Source organism: Anticarsia gemmatalis, chromosome 26, assembly GCF_050436995.1.
Source record: "Anticarsia gemmatalis isolate Benzon Research Colony breed Stoneville strain chromosome 26, ilAntGemm2 primary, whole genome shotgun sequence".
Lineage (NCBI taxonomy): Eukaryota > Metazoa > Arthropoda > Insecta > Lepidoptera > Erebidae > Anticarsia > Anticarsia gemmatalis.
In genome coordinates, this window is record NC_134770.1 from 1056745 (window position 1) to 1072433 (window position 15689).

The 15689-nt window shown below is 32.7% G+C and overlaps 2 protein-coding genes across 5 annotated transcripts in view; one reads left to right on the forward strand and one right to left on the reverse strand.

Moving 5' to 3' along the window:
- Positions 1–1301: 1301 nt before the first annotated feature.
- LOC142984127 (neural/ectodermal development factor IMP-L2-like) overlaps positions 1302–15689 on the reverse strand; it is a 153791-nt gene continuing 139403 nt past the window's right edge. For 2 of the 3 annotated variants that reach the window (XM_076131528.1, XM_076131527.1), the window contains 6 exons: positions 8184–8351; positions 4931–5100; positions 3746–3911; positions 2925–3127; positions 2484–2617; positions 1302–1891 (listed from right to left, as the gene is read on the reverse strand). In XM_076131528.1, the coding sequence (XP_075987643.1) occupies positions 2486–2617; positions 2925–3127; positions 3746–3911; positions 4931–5100; positions 8184–8295 (783 nt within the window). In that variant the 5' untranslated portion in view covers positions 8296–8351 and the 3' untranslated portion in view covers positions 1302–1891; positions 2484–2485. Of the gene's footprint in view, positions 1892–2483; positions 2618–2924; positions 3128–3745; positions 3912–4930; positions 5101–8183; positions 8352–14082; positions 14166–15689 lie in introns of those variants that run through there. The other variant, XM_076131526.1, reaches the window with a different exon arrangement.
- LOC142984126 (neural/ectodermal development factor IMP-L2-like) overlaps positions 5055–15689 on the forward strand; it is a 128282-nt gene continuing 117647 nt past the window's right edge. Inside the window, exon 1 of one of the 2 annotated variants that reach the window (XM_076131516.1) lies at positions 5055–5120. The gene's annotated coding sequence lies outside the window, so the exon portion shown is untranslated. The remainder of the gene's footprint in view (positions 5121–15689) is intronic. The other variant, XM_076131519.1, reaches the window with a different exon arrangement.

Sequence of the window (15689 nt, forward strand, 5' to 3'; positions counted from 1 at the left end):
GTAGTAACGAAAAATGTTACAAAAACGGGGAAAATTCCCATTCTCTCTTACGTGACGCAAGCGAAGTTGCGCGGGTCAGCTAGTCATTGATAAAGCAGTAAGTAGTTTAAGTTTTTTTTAAGGCAGTTCCCGCACTAAGATTTTCTCTTGTCTCGCGGGGACTTTACAAACATACAAACAACGGATACAAAGTACAACCAGTTACGAAACTATTATTTATGGATCGCACAAATAATTGTCCTTAGTGGGAATCGAACCCACGACCTCCCGATGTAATGGTATTGGAGTGGTGACCTAAACCACTGCGCCACGGAGGAAGTCAAATAAGTTAATATCACTTTTATATTGTATTACTAGGTTGTCACTTCGCTTCCCGCACGAAGTGTCATGTAGTTTCCGAGTCTGTTTTTCCCACTGTTGGGCATAAGTCTTATGGTGGAATAAGAAAGGTGAAATTTAGCGTTTTTTCTCCCTATTTGTATTCCCAGTTGTCACCCCGGATGGCAATGTTAGAGGTGACAACTGGGAATATACCAATTTTGAGAGCTTGATTTGATTTTTGAAAGCTGCATTTCTTAAAGAACATTAAAACAATGTTTTCCATCATATTTGAAGAAAGTGTCAATTATTTGTACACACTTGACTTCGCAAAAAGGACAGCAAGTTACACAATACACAATCTACATATCACACGAGAATCTAATAAAAAGATGCATTAGTTAGATTTATAAATATCCTGAGTACTAACCACAAATAACAATTTTGCAATAAAACCTTACATTAGCACATAAATTGCAGACCATAGACCACATTTCAACCACAAAATCCCAATATCCTACTCACATTATGAACGCGAAAGTTTGTATGTATGTTCGTTTGTTACTCTTTCTCGCAAAAACTACAGAAAAAAATGACTAAATTCTGTACCACAATTGCTTATAATGTATGATACTATACTTATACTATATATGTATGATACTTTGAAAATGTTTGTATGGATGTTTTATACTTTTTTATATCTACTAAATGATTTTTAATGTGGCACATAGATTCTTTATCATGTTAAATTGTTTATATTCTTAATTGAACACATATAATAACTTGACAAATCTTTCCACACAGGTAAAGTATCGGTTAGAGGCTACTACTATAATGCAAAAGTTTGTACGTAAATCTGTTTCTCGTTTACGCAAAAACGCACATAGTTTGTAACCTGGAATTATTCATAGGATAATTTATGAGTAGATACAATTACTGGTATCTAATAGTAAAATAAATATAAATAAAAGTATGAACTCTTGTGTAATAAAACATTTATTTCAAAAATCACAGAGATCGTATGTATTCAACATTAAACACCTAGTACAGTCAGCATAACAATACAATAAAATGTCATGTACCATCGCAAACGTAAAAATTATACTAAAATATCTTGTCAACTGTACAATGAATAGAATTCACTTAAAAATTAAAATCACAAAATTAAAATTAGGTACTTAAAATACAACAGTCTAAAACATAAAAAATATGAGTTTATATTATTTAAAAAAAAATGTCCGATAAGCGTCAAAAAGCCTTATTTATTTCAAAATAACGCTCCAAAAAATTACTTTCATTTTGAAAAAGACTGATCCCAAAAAAAATATTTAATAATTTAAAAAAAAAAATGACAACCTAATTTTTTTTTCTATTTTTTAAAATATTTTCTAAAAAGCATATTTATCGGCAAGTATTGGCACATTTTATAAAATATATTAAGTACTTTGTTGATACATAATAAGTTGTTTGTATTATAATAACTTAAACGCTAACAATAATTTAAGTTTAACTTTAAGAGTAGGAACATCAATATTATCGGCGGGTAACGTGGTTGGTCCATTGGCTTTAAACACTGTAACAAAGAAAAATATATAATTATTACATAATGTAATAAAGCTCATAAAAAATAAGGGTATATTACATGGATACATAATATAACGCCTGATATACCCAAAGATGTTAACAGATTTGTATGATATACATACATACACCCGTTTATTAACAATGTTAGTCCTATGTAAGGTATATGTTAACTGCAGTTAGTTAAATAGGACTCCCTATTGGTTGATGAAACTGAACTGAATTGCAGGAACTACAGTCAGGAAGGCTAGTAAAGAATCATAGTGGATCTTTTGCACAGTGGAGTGACGCATTTAGATGAAAATGTAAATATGTTAATTCTGTTCAGTGAATTTTATAACTAGTTTTAGAAGTGTCAGGTTTTTCCGACTCCCGGATAGAACCCGGTACGTGCATAGAGTCTCTGATATCGATTCGTCGAACCCGGAGCGACTAATACCTGCCATGAAATCCGTTTGAAATTAAGTTTCATTTCAATTGCAATATTGATACATAAATCACTCCCTTATCCCATAGGGGTGAGCAGAGGCCCAATCATTATTACAGTGTTAAAAAAGGTAAAATGGTATTAATAAGTGACGTACCTTTACGCAACTTTGACAGGGTACACGAAGGTAGTGATGACGTCTTTGCCGTACATGTTCTTGGCTATGCAGGTGAAGTTGCCCATGTCTGACCACCGCAGGCTTGTCAGTAGGAGGTCGCCAGATGGCAGCACCTGTATCAACAAAACATAATAATTGTTAATGGAAGTTTCAAAATGATTGAAATGGTTGATGTACAGTAAAGGAATTGGAATTGATAAAGACATAGAAATTTATGAAAAAGTTACCCTTTTAACGGCTACTTTTTTTCTTTTTGCGAACGGTTTCTTATACTACTACTATGTAACTTATTGTAAAAAAAGGATAATCAAATTACAATTGGTTTTTGTTTGAAAATTACAGCTTAACCCAAAAACGGATCACGGCTTATATAAAATCTTACACAATTTAAAAATCTACTAAAAAGTAAGTTCTCCTTACCCGCATCCTAGAGTTCCCATAAATAACATTCTCGTTCCTATCCTGCCAGAAGATCTGTGCCTTCGTGAAGCTGTCCACTCGGCAAGGCAGGATGATGTCAGTGCCAATGTTCTGGAACACGTCGCTGAAGTACGTCGTGATCATGGGCTTGGCCGGCAGACGGAACAGCTTTTGAAGAGTGAGTAGATTCTCTTCATCATTTCCTGGAGGAAAATTGGGTGTATTAGTGCTGCCATCTTGTAGTGCGTAGCAAAACTGATAGGCTGTAAATGTTGTGTTAGTTACTCGATAGATGGCAGTGGAAAACAGTCTTACTACTTTCAGTTACTTTGTTTACGTATAGTTTTATCATATTAATTATTATGATTCTGTATGCCATTAAAGTGGATATTTATATCGTAGCTGTTTATCCGAAATATACTATATAAAAAAATAAAATAAATTTAACCCATTACTGTCCCACTGCTGGGCAAGGGTCTCCTCCCGTAATGAGGGAGGGGTTAGGCCTTAAGTCCACCACGCTGGCCAAGTGCGGGTTGGGGACTTTGCATGCCCTCAATAAATGTATTAAACAATTTTTTTTTTAGGCATGCAAGGTTTCCTCACGATGTTTTCCTTCACCGTTGGAGCATGTGATAATTATTTCTAATACACACATAACTACGAAAAGTCATTGGTGTGTTGCCTCGGATTCGAACCTGCGACCACTGGCGTGGGAGGTGTCAACTTATTTTTTTTTCAGAAATGTTTATATATATATATATCTTTCCGTTTGTCTATATCTTTGACTGGTTATAATAATATTTATTTTTCTTATTTACCTTCAGCAGTATACACAGTAGTGGAGGCGCTGTCCTGCTTGCCGCCAGAGGTCGCCACACACGTGAACACGTCCCCAGACACAGCAGAGTTGACGATCAACTGACTAATCAGATTCGCAGCGCTTGACGGATGAGCCGGGAGAATGTCGTTGGTTTCTTCCTCATACTGAAACAGGAGGAGATTTAGGTAAGCAAAAAAAATAATAATAATAATAATTCTACATGGAAAATTTTACTACGAGGTTGTTCAGTTGCTAGTTGGTGTTTAAGCTATGAAAATGACTTTAGACTTTTATTTTATGACTAGCTGACCCGCGCAACTTCGCTTGCGTCACATAAGAGAGAATGGGTCAGAATTTTCCATGTTTTTGTAACACTTTTTACTGTTACCTACTCTGCTCCTATTGGTCGTAGTGTGATGATATAAAATATGCTTTTTTTTCACGAAAAATATTCTCAAAATTATTTATATCTTTTAGTATAACGAAGTCGCGCTAAGGCATATCCGCCATTAAAACAGTTGCCATGGTAACGGAATTTTGTTAATTCAACGTCATTATAATATTGATTTTTCGCGACTTCGTTGAATTTTCTGAATTTTCCCGGGAAATGCGTCATTTTCCCGGGGTAAAAAGTAGCCTATGTCCTTTCTCGGGTATCAAAATATCTCCATACCAAATTTCATGCAAATTGGTTCAGTAGTTTAGACGTGATTGAGTAGCAGACAGACAGACAGACAGACAGACAGACAGAGTTACTTTCGCATTTATAATATTAGTATGGATTAAATAAACATCAACTGTTATCATAATGTTATATAATCACGATGTATCTTGCTATTTAGTCACAAGCAGGCGCATATTAAAGAAGATTTCGTTCATACTTTTCAAAAAAAAAAAGATCTTCCATTTTGGTTTTTTTTTTAAAGTCGGTCAACAAAAAAGCCATAATATATCGATAAAACTAGCCATTTAGAGCAATAGTTATGGCACTAAACCTGTAGGAAGACTTTGAACCGAGTTACAAGTTTGAAGATTCGTCATTTTCAAACATTTTTTAATTTCTGAAAGTGGTGTGAAGCATAAAATAACATTGATATTACTAGAATTAACTGTCTGAACAATTGACATTGTGAAACGATCACCGTGAAGTTGATTTAAGATCGTAGCACTAGAATGAACTCACATCAACCACAGGCTCTCCATTCTTCATCCACTGCACTGTGGGGGAAGGTCTGCCGAGGACCTCGCACTTGAGGACCAGCCTCGTGCCCGGCTCCAGCTGCAGGCTGGACGGCGGCGCTTCTCTGATGTGGACCACGTTGCGGGAACGACGGCGCGGTGTGCTTGGGACTACTGTAATGGAGATATTAAAGGTTAGTATGTTGATTGTGTGGTTTCACAAGAAATTGAAACTAGTTGTAATGTAGCTAATCTTTGAAATAAACAGTAATAATGACGATTTGAAGTAAATTAACGAACGGGGAAGCTTTTCAAAATTTGACTATAGTATTTTATTAAAAATATCCTATCATTTCCGTATTTGGCTTTAAGGAGTTACTTGAGTAACTATTATTGATAACGATTGAGGACAGATTTATGCATTGAATACAATTGCTACCTTATTGAAGTCGATTTATAAAAGAGACACAGCAGATCATACCAATGCAAACTTTAACATTTTTGTAGCCTCATGAAAATGTTCTGTAAAGGTGTGAATGATTCAACAAAAAACGAGAAAATCATGATCAACTAATTTAAAATTATTCGGTCCACATTTGGGGGCAGACACAAAATTAGACATTCAAATATTATCTAGAATATTATACCAGTATACTATACGAAGCAGTACATTGAATTGCAAACACATTGACTGGCGACCGCTGCTTATAAAGTTAAATCAATCATTTCAAACAGAAAATGTATGTATGAGAAACAGAATCCCATTTTTGAATAAAACAGGAGGTTTTTTTTTCACAATTTTTTGTGGGTAGGTAAAGAATTTTAATTTAGTTCGCTTAATAAGTGGTAAGCAGATGCTTAGTAATGTGATTAAAGTTTTTTTGGAGGGGTCGACGACTAAATAGAATTATTCTACTTCCTGTTGGGGGAATTGATTTCGTGGGTTTGCAATTTAGATTGGAAAGAAAGGTTTAACCCGTGGAACGTTCTATGCTTAAATTCTAGCGTATTATTAGGATAGACATTTGAATGTTTTTTGAACTGTAAGTTTATAATGTTTAAAGATTATAACGACATTAAAATTATTGATTGCAAATAATGTTTATCACTTTCGATTATCAACATACAGGAGAATTAAGAATCAGTACGAAAAACTAGTGAAAAAAGTATCTTTTAGACGTTAACCTCAACAATTGTAAGGTTTCTAATAGGAATCAAGGTCGAGCTACTCCAAAAACTTGGAGGCATACATATTAATCTTCTAAACTAAGGTTTTAGGATTCGACTGCGTCAATTTAATTTTTGATATAATTATTTTCTCGTAGGGTAAATAAAGCCATATAATTGTTATAGCTCAAAATACCATGGGCTTTGTTAGGTTAGAATACAATCTCGTTTCGCGAAAAGCATTAAGTCCGGACAAGGCGACGGGGAAATCATGAAATTCAAAACATTTGAGAATATTTTAATACAAAACTCGCTGAAAATGTCGATGATTTCATATAGGCGCCTTTTGATTTAATTTTTGACCGCCTTGTCTAATTCTGGATCTTTCATTATTACTAAGGATAAAGTTCTGTAAAATTATTAGTTATAATTAAATAAAAAAACTATTAATGTCCCACTACTGAGCAAGGGTCTCCCTCCCGTAATGAGGGAGGGGTTAGGCCTTGAGTCCACCACGCTGGCCAAGTGCGGGTTGGGGACAAGCTAAGTTAAGTTTTATTTACAGTAATTTTAATGAAAGACTTGTATTTAAGTTCTGTGAAAATATAAACTCATGATTAAAGTTGTCTTACTTAACACGTTCGAAGTTATTTTGAAAAAGTCTAGCTTGAAAATTATACCGTCATTCAATGAAATCAATTTGCTTTAAAAAATTAAAACGTTTCTCTCACTCAGTTTCACGATACGTAAAAATTTATGTCAGTTCAATTCTGTTTTGTTTCTCTCAAGGGAAATAAGCGCCATGTTATAAACTGTCAATATTGAAATGTGTTGATTTAATGGTAGCTCGGCTGCTATGGAACCTTTATTTCTAAAAATAGATAGACACTTTTTTCCTTTGATACAATAACTTTTCGGAAAATGTACTAGAGTCTAGCCTAATATAACATAGAGGCCCTTCGGCCGTGTATGATACCAGAGTTTGGTAACCAGTATCATACGAAGAAAAAATGATCGTTGTAGGATACTGGTATCCAAGTGAGAGGGATTTTTCGTTTTATGTAACCCAGTATCAGCTCAGGAAAATATCAAATAATTACAAGTGAATTCTTAACATCTCCTCGTATGCAACTGATGATGTCATGTGCATTGATATATTTCCGCGTTGCCTGTAGTCCAAAATGAGTAAATAAATTGAATTTATCACTACGAAGGGAGGAGGAAGAGCACTATTGAGTGATGGTCGCAAGTACCGCAGGAAAAAACCTTACTCAAACGAATCTACCTTTTAGCTTTGCCACAATATTAATTATAGATGTACAGTGAATGTTACTCTAAATGTTAAAAATGAAGTCGTAAAAATCAAAACTCATGAACTATTTCCTTGTTTCCTTGTATGTTTTCAATAAAGCGAGGGTTTACAATAAGCGTCGGTACAGAATGCGATGCGATGGCTTTTACTCAGTGAAAGAGGACAATAATATAACCAGAAGTGGATAATGACATAACCAGTTAGGGTTCTCATCTCAGTATTGAGTTGGGAAACTACCCTTTTGCTTATCACAGTTTTGCCGAGTTGGTTTCATAGGCATAGTGTTATATTATTTACTGGATACTGGTTACCAAACATAACAAAGGGTATCAGAAAAAGAATAAATCCTATCACTTGGATACCAGTATCCTACAACGATCATTTTTTCTTCGTATGATACTGGTTACCAAACTCTGGTATCATACACGGCCGAAGGGCATAGAGGCTGGTTTAATTACATAGAAGCAGAAATCAGTCGTAATTGTATGTGCTAATTGTTTTCAAAAATTTCCCGGTAAAAGGCCGCCCAAATTATTTGCACCAAATTTATCTAAAGTCCTAATAGATAGTACTATTAAATAATGCAACATGTAAGCCCTAAATAGGACAATAATATTGAATACATAATAGGATACTGGAATTAGGCATTTTAAGGTAAAATGCGTGTTCGCGTTAATTCCCGTATCCTATTATGTATTAAATATTAAACATGCAACGCGAGAGTTTAAAAGGACAATAATATTGTCACTTAAACTCACATTTTTGTTTTATAACTTACCATTAGGTTGTAAATTATTATTTAATCCATTTCTGTCATCTTGTGCACTCGCTTCGAAGGTGCACTGCAGCGACACCAATATGGCGACGAGTAGCGAAAGTGAGTTCATCATTGTCGCTATTCGGTAATAGATGGCGCTGGTTGTTTGTTTGAGTATTCAGTTGCAGACTGGAAAGAGACAAACGAAAATTTTAAATACATTTTTCAAAGGGTTTAAATTTGTTTAAATTTAGTTTATTTCTACTTTTGGTAAACACTTTATTATGCTTTGTTTTAAGCGTAACAGTTATAAGAAACTATTTTTGTTACGCCGCGCCGCTCACCTTGTAAATTTGGATTAAGTGGGGGTAAGGGGATAAAAGAGGGGTAGGCTTAATCTTGAAGTATGGAGTGCATTTCTTCTTCTTTACTAAGTTTATTTATTTCGTGTATAGTTTATATTGTTTACATCACAGAAATATAACATTAATGAGACGGACATGACGTTTAAAAAAGTTATCAGTATTGTGACGTTGTATGTATTTTCGCTAATCGTTTTAATCAGGCACTTCATAATCATATTGGAAACCATAGCAAGTTCAAGGTTCTTTACAAACATACAAATGAAGAAAAGAGACAACGTACAGCTATTTAAAGAATACATAAATTAAGGTTTAGAGTGGGAATGGTACCCACGACTGTACGCAATAGTATACGGAAGGGGTCCTACTATGAAAGACAAATATTAAACGATTACTTAATATGATGGATAACGAAAGGAAATATTTCAGAACTATATATTTTGTATATATATTACGAAATACATTATTATACATATAATAAATAATATAATAAATGCGAAAGTTTGTGATTATGGCTTAATGTATCTTTCTGAAAAAACTACTTGACGGAATTTAATGTTTGGTACACAGATAGCTCATAACCAGGATTAATACAAAGCATGCATTTATTCTGAAGAACATTGACGCGGACGGGGTCGCGAGCTGAAGCTAGTAGTTTATAAAAGACAAGTGGACAAGCGCGGCTTCACTCGTGTATAACTTAGAAAAAAATAAGACTTTAAACTACTGAATTCTTACTCGCTGGGGGATGATAGATTTTGATCTATTTCGTAGAGTTCAGCCAGCGTTTGCAACGTAAGCGCAAAAAGTAATATACGACTATGGATAAGAAATCTTAAAATTACCAGGGGTTTTCTAATATTTCATGCAGGTAATTATACGTAAAAACATTCCTTTTAAATCACTCTATCTATTAAAATACACTGCATCTAAATCTGTTGAGTATTTTTAAAGATCTAAGCATACATACAATACAGACACACATAAAGACAGACGTGAGAATTGACTGTACTTTATACTATAGTGATATAAGTTTCCTTCCGGGAATATAACGACCTTCAAACCGACTTAGTGATAGCCCATATATACCCGTATATAGTATATAACAAAAGGTATTATGAATGGTATTCGTACTTCCTCGTCTAATAATAGTACTGCGGGAAGTCGGTATTTTGTTCCGAATTAGGAATCTGTTTTGTGCTTTTTTGTCACAGGAATTGTTTGATAGTCTATTGCATTATGTACTACTTATTGTTTATAACACCCACTGCACTCCAAGATTTAGGCAGAAGTGTATAAGTTTTGTACACACCTATGTTAGTCCTATGTAGTAGTGGGTGATCTTAGCCATATTCCGGCCAAGTTACCAAACTCCGGGCTGTTATTTGACAAATTTTTAAAGTTTTATTAAAAAGCAAGTACTATGGGACATAGTACTTTGTCTAACTTAGGTATCGAACATCGAAATCCTCTCTAACACAGTGGCAGTCACTTATTGTCTCATTATTTCTTACAAGATATAGGAATCGGACCTACGTCAACAATTGTCGTATGCGGTACACTAATTAAAGCACTTCTAATACTTAACATTTCACGCTTAATAGAAAAAGAACATAACTTGACTTTACCAGAAAATGACGTACGGCATTTTCACACTGAGAATGCTTTATACACATTAGAATTCATATCGTACGCATACGAAACCCCAAATAAGTGAATAATATCATGCGTGAATTTTTATCGCGTACGGTCAAATATTCGTACAATTCATTCATAAAGATACCGCGGAACATCTCCTAGTTCTATCGAGATATCCAACAAATTGCTATCAAGCTAGCGGTCTATCGAGTTAGCTATGCAGTAGTTATCAAGCTAACTAACGAAGAAGTTTAATAGAAAATTGAACAGCGCCTCTCGCGGATTTTGAACGAACTTTCGATGTTACCTTAACTGTTAATGTATTGGACTTGTGATCGAACGGTAGCGAGTTCAAAACCTTCTTATTATATACTGCTTATAAATAAGTTTAAAAGGTAACCTTGGTATATAAATATTAATAAATGTCCATGATTTATTGAAGCACTTGGAAAATTGTGATTATTTCAACTAAATTGACAAAATAAAGCTCAATAACCACTGCCTGCTGCAGGAATCGAACCAGTGACCAGCGATAAATAATTCGTTGTTTGGACAGAAGTAGGCAGTCATAGAGTTTCTGTTTCCCGGAAAACTATCAAAACTATTCTGACATTTTAAAGTTCTATAACTTAAATGTTTATTTTCCAAAATTTGATTCAAATTCTAAATTAGTTTACATTTTGAATTCAAGGTACAATTATAAATAGGATTACCTAAAAGTTTACGTTGCTTATATTATAAAAAGCAGTTTTGTATAACATTTGACAACAAACCTATTTAAAACCTTTTTTATTTAGCCTTAGTTTAGGCTAATATTATAAAATATGTTCTTTGGAATAACTTTAAGCGTGATTATTCACAATTAGGATTGTTCCTAAGACATTTTTTGGCTAGTTAAGTTCGATTTCTAAATTGAACAAAAAGAAACGAATATTGGGATCTTATAAGTCTCAACATGCTTTACACATTATAACAAAATCTTGCGAATGATAGTTAACATCCACACAACGCATTTGCCGAATAAATGCTAAAAATATCTTGAAACGTAAAAAAGTGGACAAAGATTTATTAATTGCGGAAAAACGCAAGTGAACCCACGATTAACAGCTAATCTAAATATGCAGAGCATTCTTAAATTCTCATTGTTTTCGGCCAGATTCACTTCTTTTAAATAAGTATCGATTAGTTTACCCGGTAGAATATTGACAGATACCTACTCACATTTACTGCCACTATCAACCGGGTAAGTTATCTAACACTTATCTTTAAGCCGTAGAACTGGCATTTCTGATAACTATAACACTGTTGATTCGTTGCCATAGCAACGGTTTGTTCCTAACGACTCTCGCTTTTCAGTGCGAAGTTCCTCCCTAGAGTTTAAACGAGATATAAAGTTATCTGATATCCTAGGAATCTAGAAATCTAGACTTTTAAATTTAATACTAACATGCCTATATAAAGATTTATGTAGATACTAGCTGACCCGGCAAACGTTGTTTTGCCATAAAAATTAAATAAAAAAACATTGTCCAGCGGACTAAATTGTGAATCTAAATCATTCTCAGATCCCCTTGAACACACACAAAAAATTCATCAAAATCGGTCCAGTCGTTTTAGAGAAGTTCAGTGACATACACACTTACAGAAGAATTATATACATATATAAAGATACATACATAAGACACAGATTTTATATCCGAAGGATTGGTCAGAGGTGCCATTAACAATGTTAGTCCCATGTAATAGGGGGCGAGCCTACTGCCATTAACATCCGGTTTCTGTGTACATTTAACGGTAGTTTATGTATTCAATAGCGTTTTTTTTATATAAGTTTTGACTATTGAATAGATAAACTACCGCTAAATGTACCTCAGAAACTGGTAGTAAGTAGGTTACCGATTTACGCTACTATTGAGAATAATCTAATATAAGTTATGAAAATACCAATAATACTTTGCCCGACATAGGATTGGAACCCAAGACCTTATGACCCGTCTTTTGCACTACCGACCGAAATTAATTTGATTCATCCTGTGGCGGTCAGTGATTAAAACGGTTGTCATGCAAATAATAATATACAAGTTACAGTGGGCTTGATTCCCGTGTAAAGCAGATATTTGTTAGCTCGATATATTCTGGTTTTGAGTTTTATCGTATTATTATGACATAAGTACTAATAAAGTCCCCTACCCGCACTTGGCCAGCGTGGTGAACTCAAGGCCTAACCTCTCCTTCGTTTGGGAGGAGACCCTTGCCTAGCAGTGGGACAGTAATGGGTTAAAAATAACTAGTAATAAACACAGTCTCGATGGTTCGATTTTTATGTAAAGTATTTTAATTTTTTATTAATTAATAGAAACTCCTTTCGGCCTTAATATGTAAGTACCTCATGTATGAAATTTGTATGTTTGTAAATTCATACGAGTTCTAGGAATCGAATACATTGACCAGGTTTCTTTTCTAATGATATACGGATATAATAGGACAATCTAACAGTGAAACTATTTTTAGAATTGTTAGAGTAGTTTTCGAGTATAATTCTGACATACATACTAATATATTTTTAATAACTATGTCTCGGGTCTAAATCTAATCTAAATCTTTTGGGTTTGATTCCGATGTGGTAAAATAATTATATTTTATGATTTGTACATAACTGATTTAGCATTAATTTTTCGAGAAATTTCGTAATTTTCCGACTAAAAAAATATGTACTAGTGTAGCATATAAATCTTTATTATTATGATAAACAATTATTATCAAATCAAATAAGTATTTTTTTATTAACCCTTAAAGGGCTGAAATAGGGGTAGAATTTAAGTCTTTACACGCTATAGTTGTGTTAATTTATGTTTACGCTAATAGATTAACCGTGGCGGATGGCTAGTTAAATATAATGTATCTTTCTATCAGTGAAATGACTATTTAAATCAGTACAGTAGTTTTGGAGATCATCACAACAAACATACATACATTTTATTTATTTGTTCGTTTGTATGTTAATTGATTAGCTATTTAGTTGTTATAAATGAATTATGAAATAATTATGTCATAATGATAATAAAATTATAAGTAAGTCACGTTATATTCACAATCATTTTTTGTAGAGCATTCTAAAATACTTTACCTATGAGTTTATTCGTGTAATTTGTTTTATTTATCGGTAATTAAAATTAATAAATTGTATTATTCTAACGTTTGTTACGGAAGGAATTTACAAATGATTAATTATATAAAATTACGATTAAAATCTGATTAATTTATTGAATTTGAAAAACAATCAGATTATTGAAAATTATTGTTTGGAAAAACTACTTCATAAAATTAAAATCCTAAACACCTTAATGTTATTTTATACATAAAAAAGTGATTCAATTATATTATATACAAATACTCAAATCAAAAAGACAGATTCTACAAACAAATCTTATAACACGTGGAATTTAACAAACATACAAATAACGCACAATTGCGCTATTAGATTAGCAAGGTAGTAAGCAGATATATTGAGTAATATGTGCTTTGTTGAGTCATATAGTAAAGAATAACGAGACTCGTCTAGTTAGAGGCAAACGGATGACCTGAATCTAGGCACAGATGAAAAAATCTAGGCAATAAATAAAATAAAATAAATTATTCAATAAAAATGAGAAAGTTTTTTCAGTTAATAATTTAACTGATCAAAATTTTCCAAAAAATAATTTGTCAAATTTGGTAATAAAATTTGCGTTAGTATAATTATCAATATGCAAAAATCGATCACATATCCGAAACAATTAATAAACATAATTCATCAAACAATTAATTGTTAAATCATCATAAAATTCAACATCGTAATAAAATCGTATGACAAAAATAAACAATCGAAAAAACTGAATCGACAATTTTTTGAGAACTTATATACTATATTATGTACATACCTATTTATTCCTTGTAACACAAGTTGGTATAAAAATACAAAATGTAGAGTACTTCACTCTTCGATAGATCTGTGCGTTATGATGTCTGAAAATTGTTTCCCCCCTATATATATGTCCGTCTGCTCAGCTCCTACAGGACATACGATGTACAATTTCAACTCTATCCCTTTGATATAGTGATCAAATTCCTTTGTGCCAATAATTGTCGCCTCTGACATAATAATTAGGGAAAAGGAGTTAAGAAAATTAGTTTTCTTGGTCGTTTTTTGAGGGTTAATTAATTTATTGAGTCTATAGTGAATGGAATTAATAAATGGTTTGATTTTTGTCGTGAATTCAGTGTTTTTTTTATTCTGTTATAATTTATTCAAACATTTATATATAATGGACTCAAGGCCTATTCCCTCCTTAATTACGGGAGGAGACCCTTTCCCATCAGTGGGACATTAATGAATTAAATAAATATTTTATACTTTTTGTTTTTTATAAATAATTTATTTGGAATTTGATAAATAAATTTAATGACAATGTTATTTATTTTTATTTTGTGAATAATAATTATTAATGTAGTTATATCGTTTCATTTATTTTTGTATCTTTGTATTCTGCAGTTTTGCTTTGCAATGCAGTTTCTTTTGCATTTTAAATGTATGAACGATATTTAGGAAAATAGGTAATTTGGTACACCTATTATAAAATATGTTACATTGTAATACATATTAATAATAAATAATTATTAGTAAAACTACCAAAAATATATCTAATATAAAATACACGCGTCACAGTTTTCGTTGCCATACTCTTCCGAAACGGCTTGACCGATTCTCATGAAATTTTGTGACCATATTAAGAAGGTCTGAGAATCGGCCAACATCTATTTTTCATAATCCTAAGTGACACTATTTTTTTTATTTATTTGGCAAAACAACGTTTGCCGGGTCAGCTAGTTATAAATATATTTTCTTTACGTTAAACATCCTATTATTTTCAAGGTTAATCCATAGATGGGTTCTAGCGTCTGAAATGTACAGGAAAATTACATGGAAATATTTTGTTCATTAGAAATCCTTCGATACATATGTTTAAATAATGTAGTAGTGTAATGTGTTGATAAGATCTCGAGCACTTGATTTAATTACTGTTACTAAGAACTGTAGTGTGGGGTTCCCGGTTTAATCTTTGAAGATCTTTTTTCCCATAGATGTGTTTGTTTTGTGGGAATAGTGATTTTTGTGGCAATTAAATTTTGTGCTTAGTAATAGGTGAAGTGTTAATTTGTTATAATGTTTGGTTTGAGGTAAATATCTTGTGGTTTTAGGAAATGAATTGTTAACTAATATATTTTGTAATAGCTCAATTATTTTTTGTTGTGTAGTTTTGTTGTATGAAAGATAGTTATTGAAACCTAATTTTGTTATAATTTTATGGTAATGTATACACATTAATTTAGTTTTAGGAGTTTAAAATAGTTTATTTAACGTAATATGGGTAAGAGTATTGTTATGTACAAAATACATGTTACTAAATGTTGACGAAACATAATAAGTACCACAGTAAGGTCGCGGTGTTCCTCTGTCAAGCCCTATGGGAACTAAGCGTGATAATAG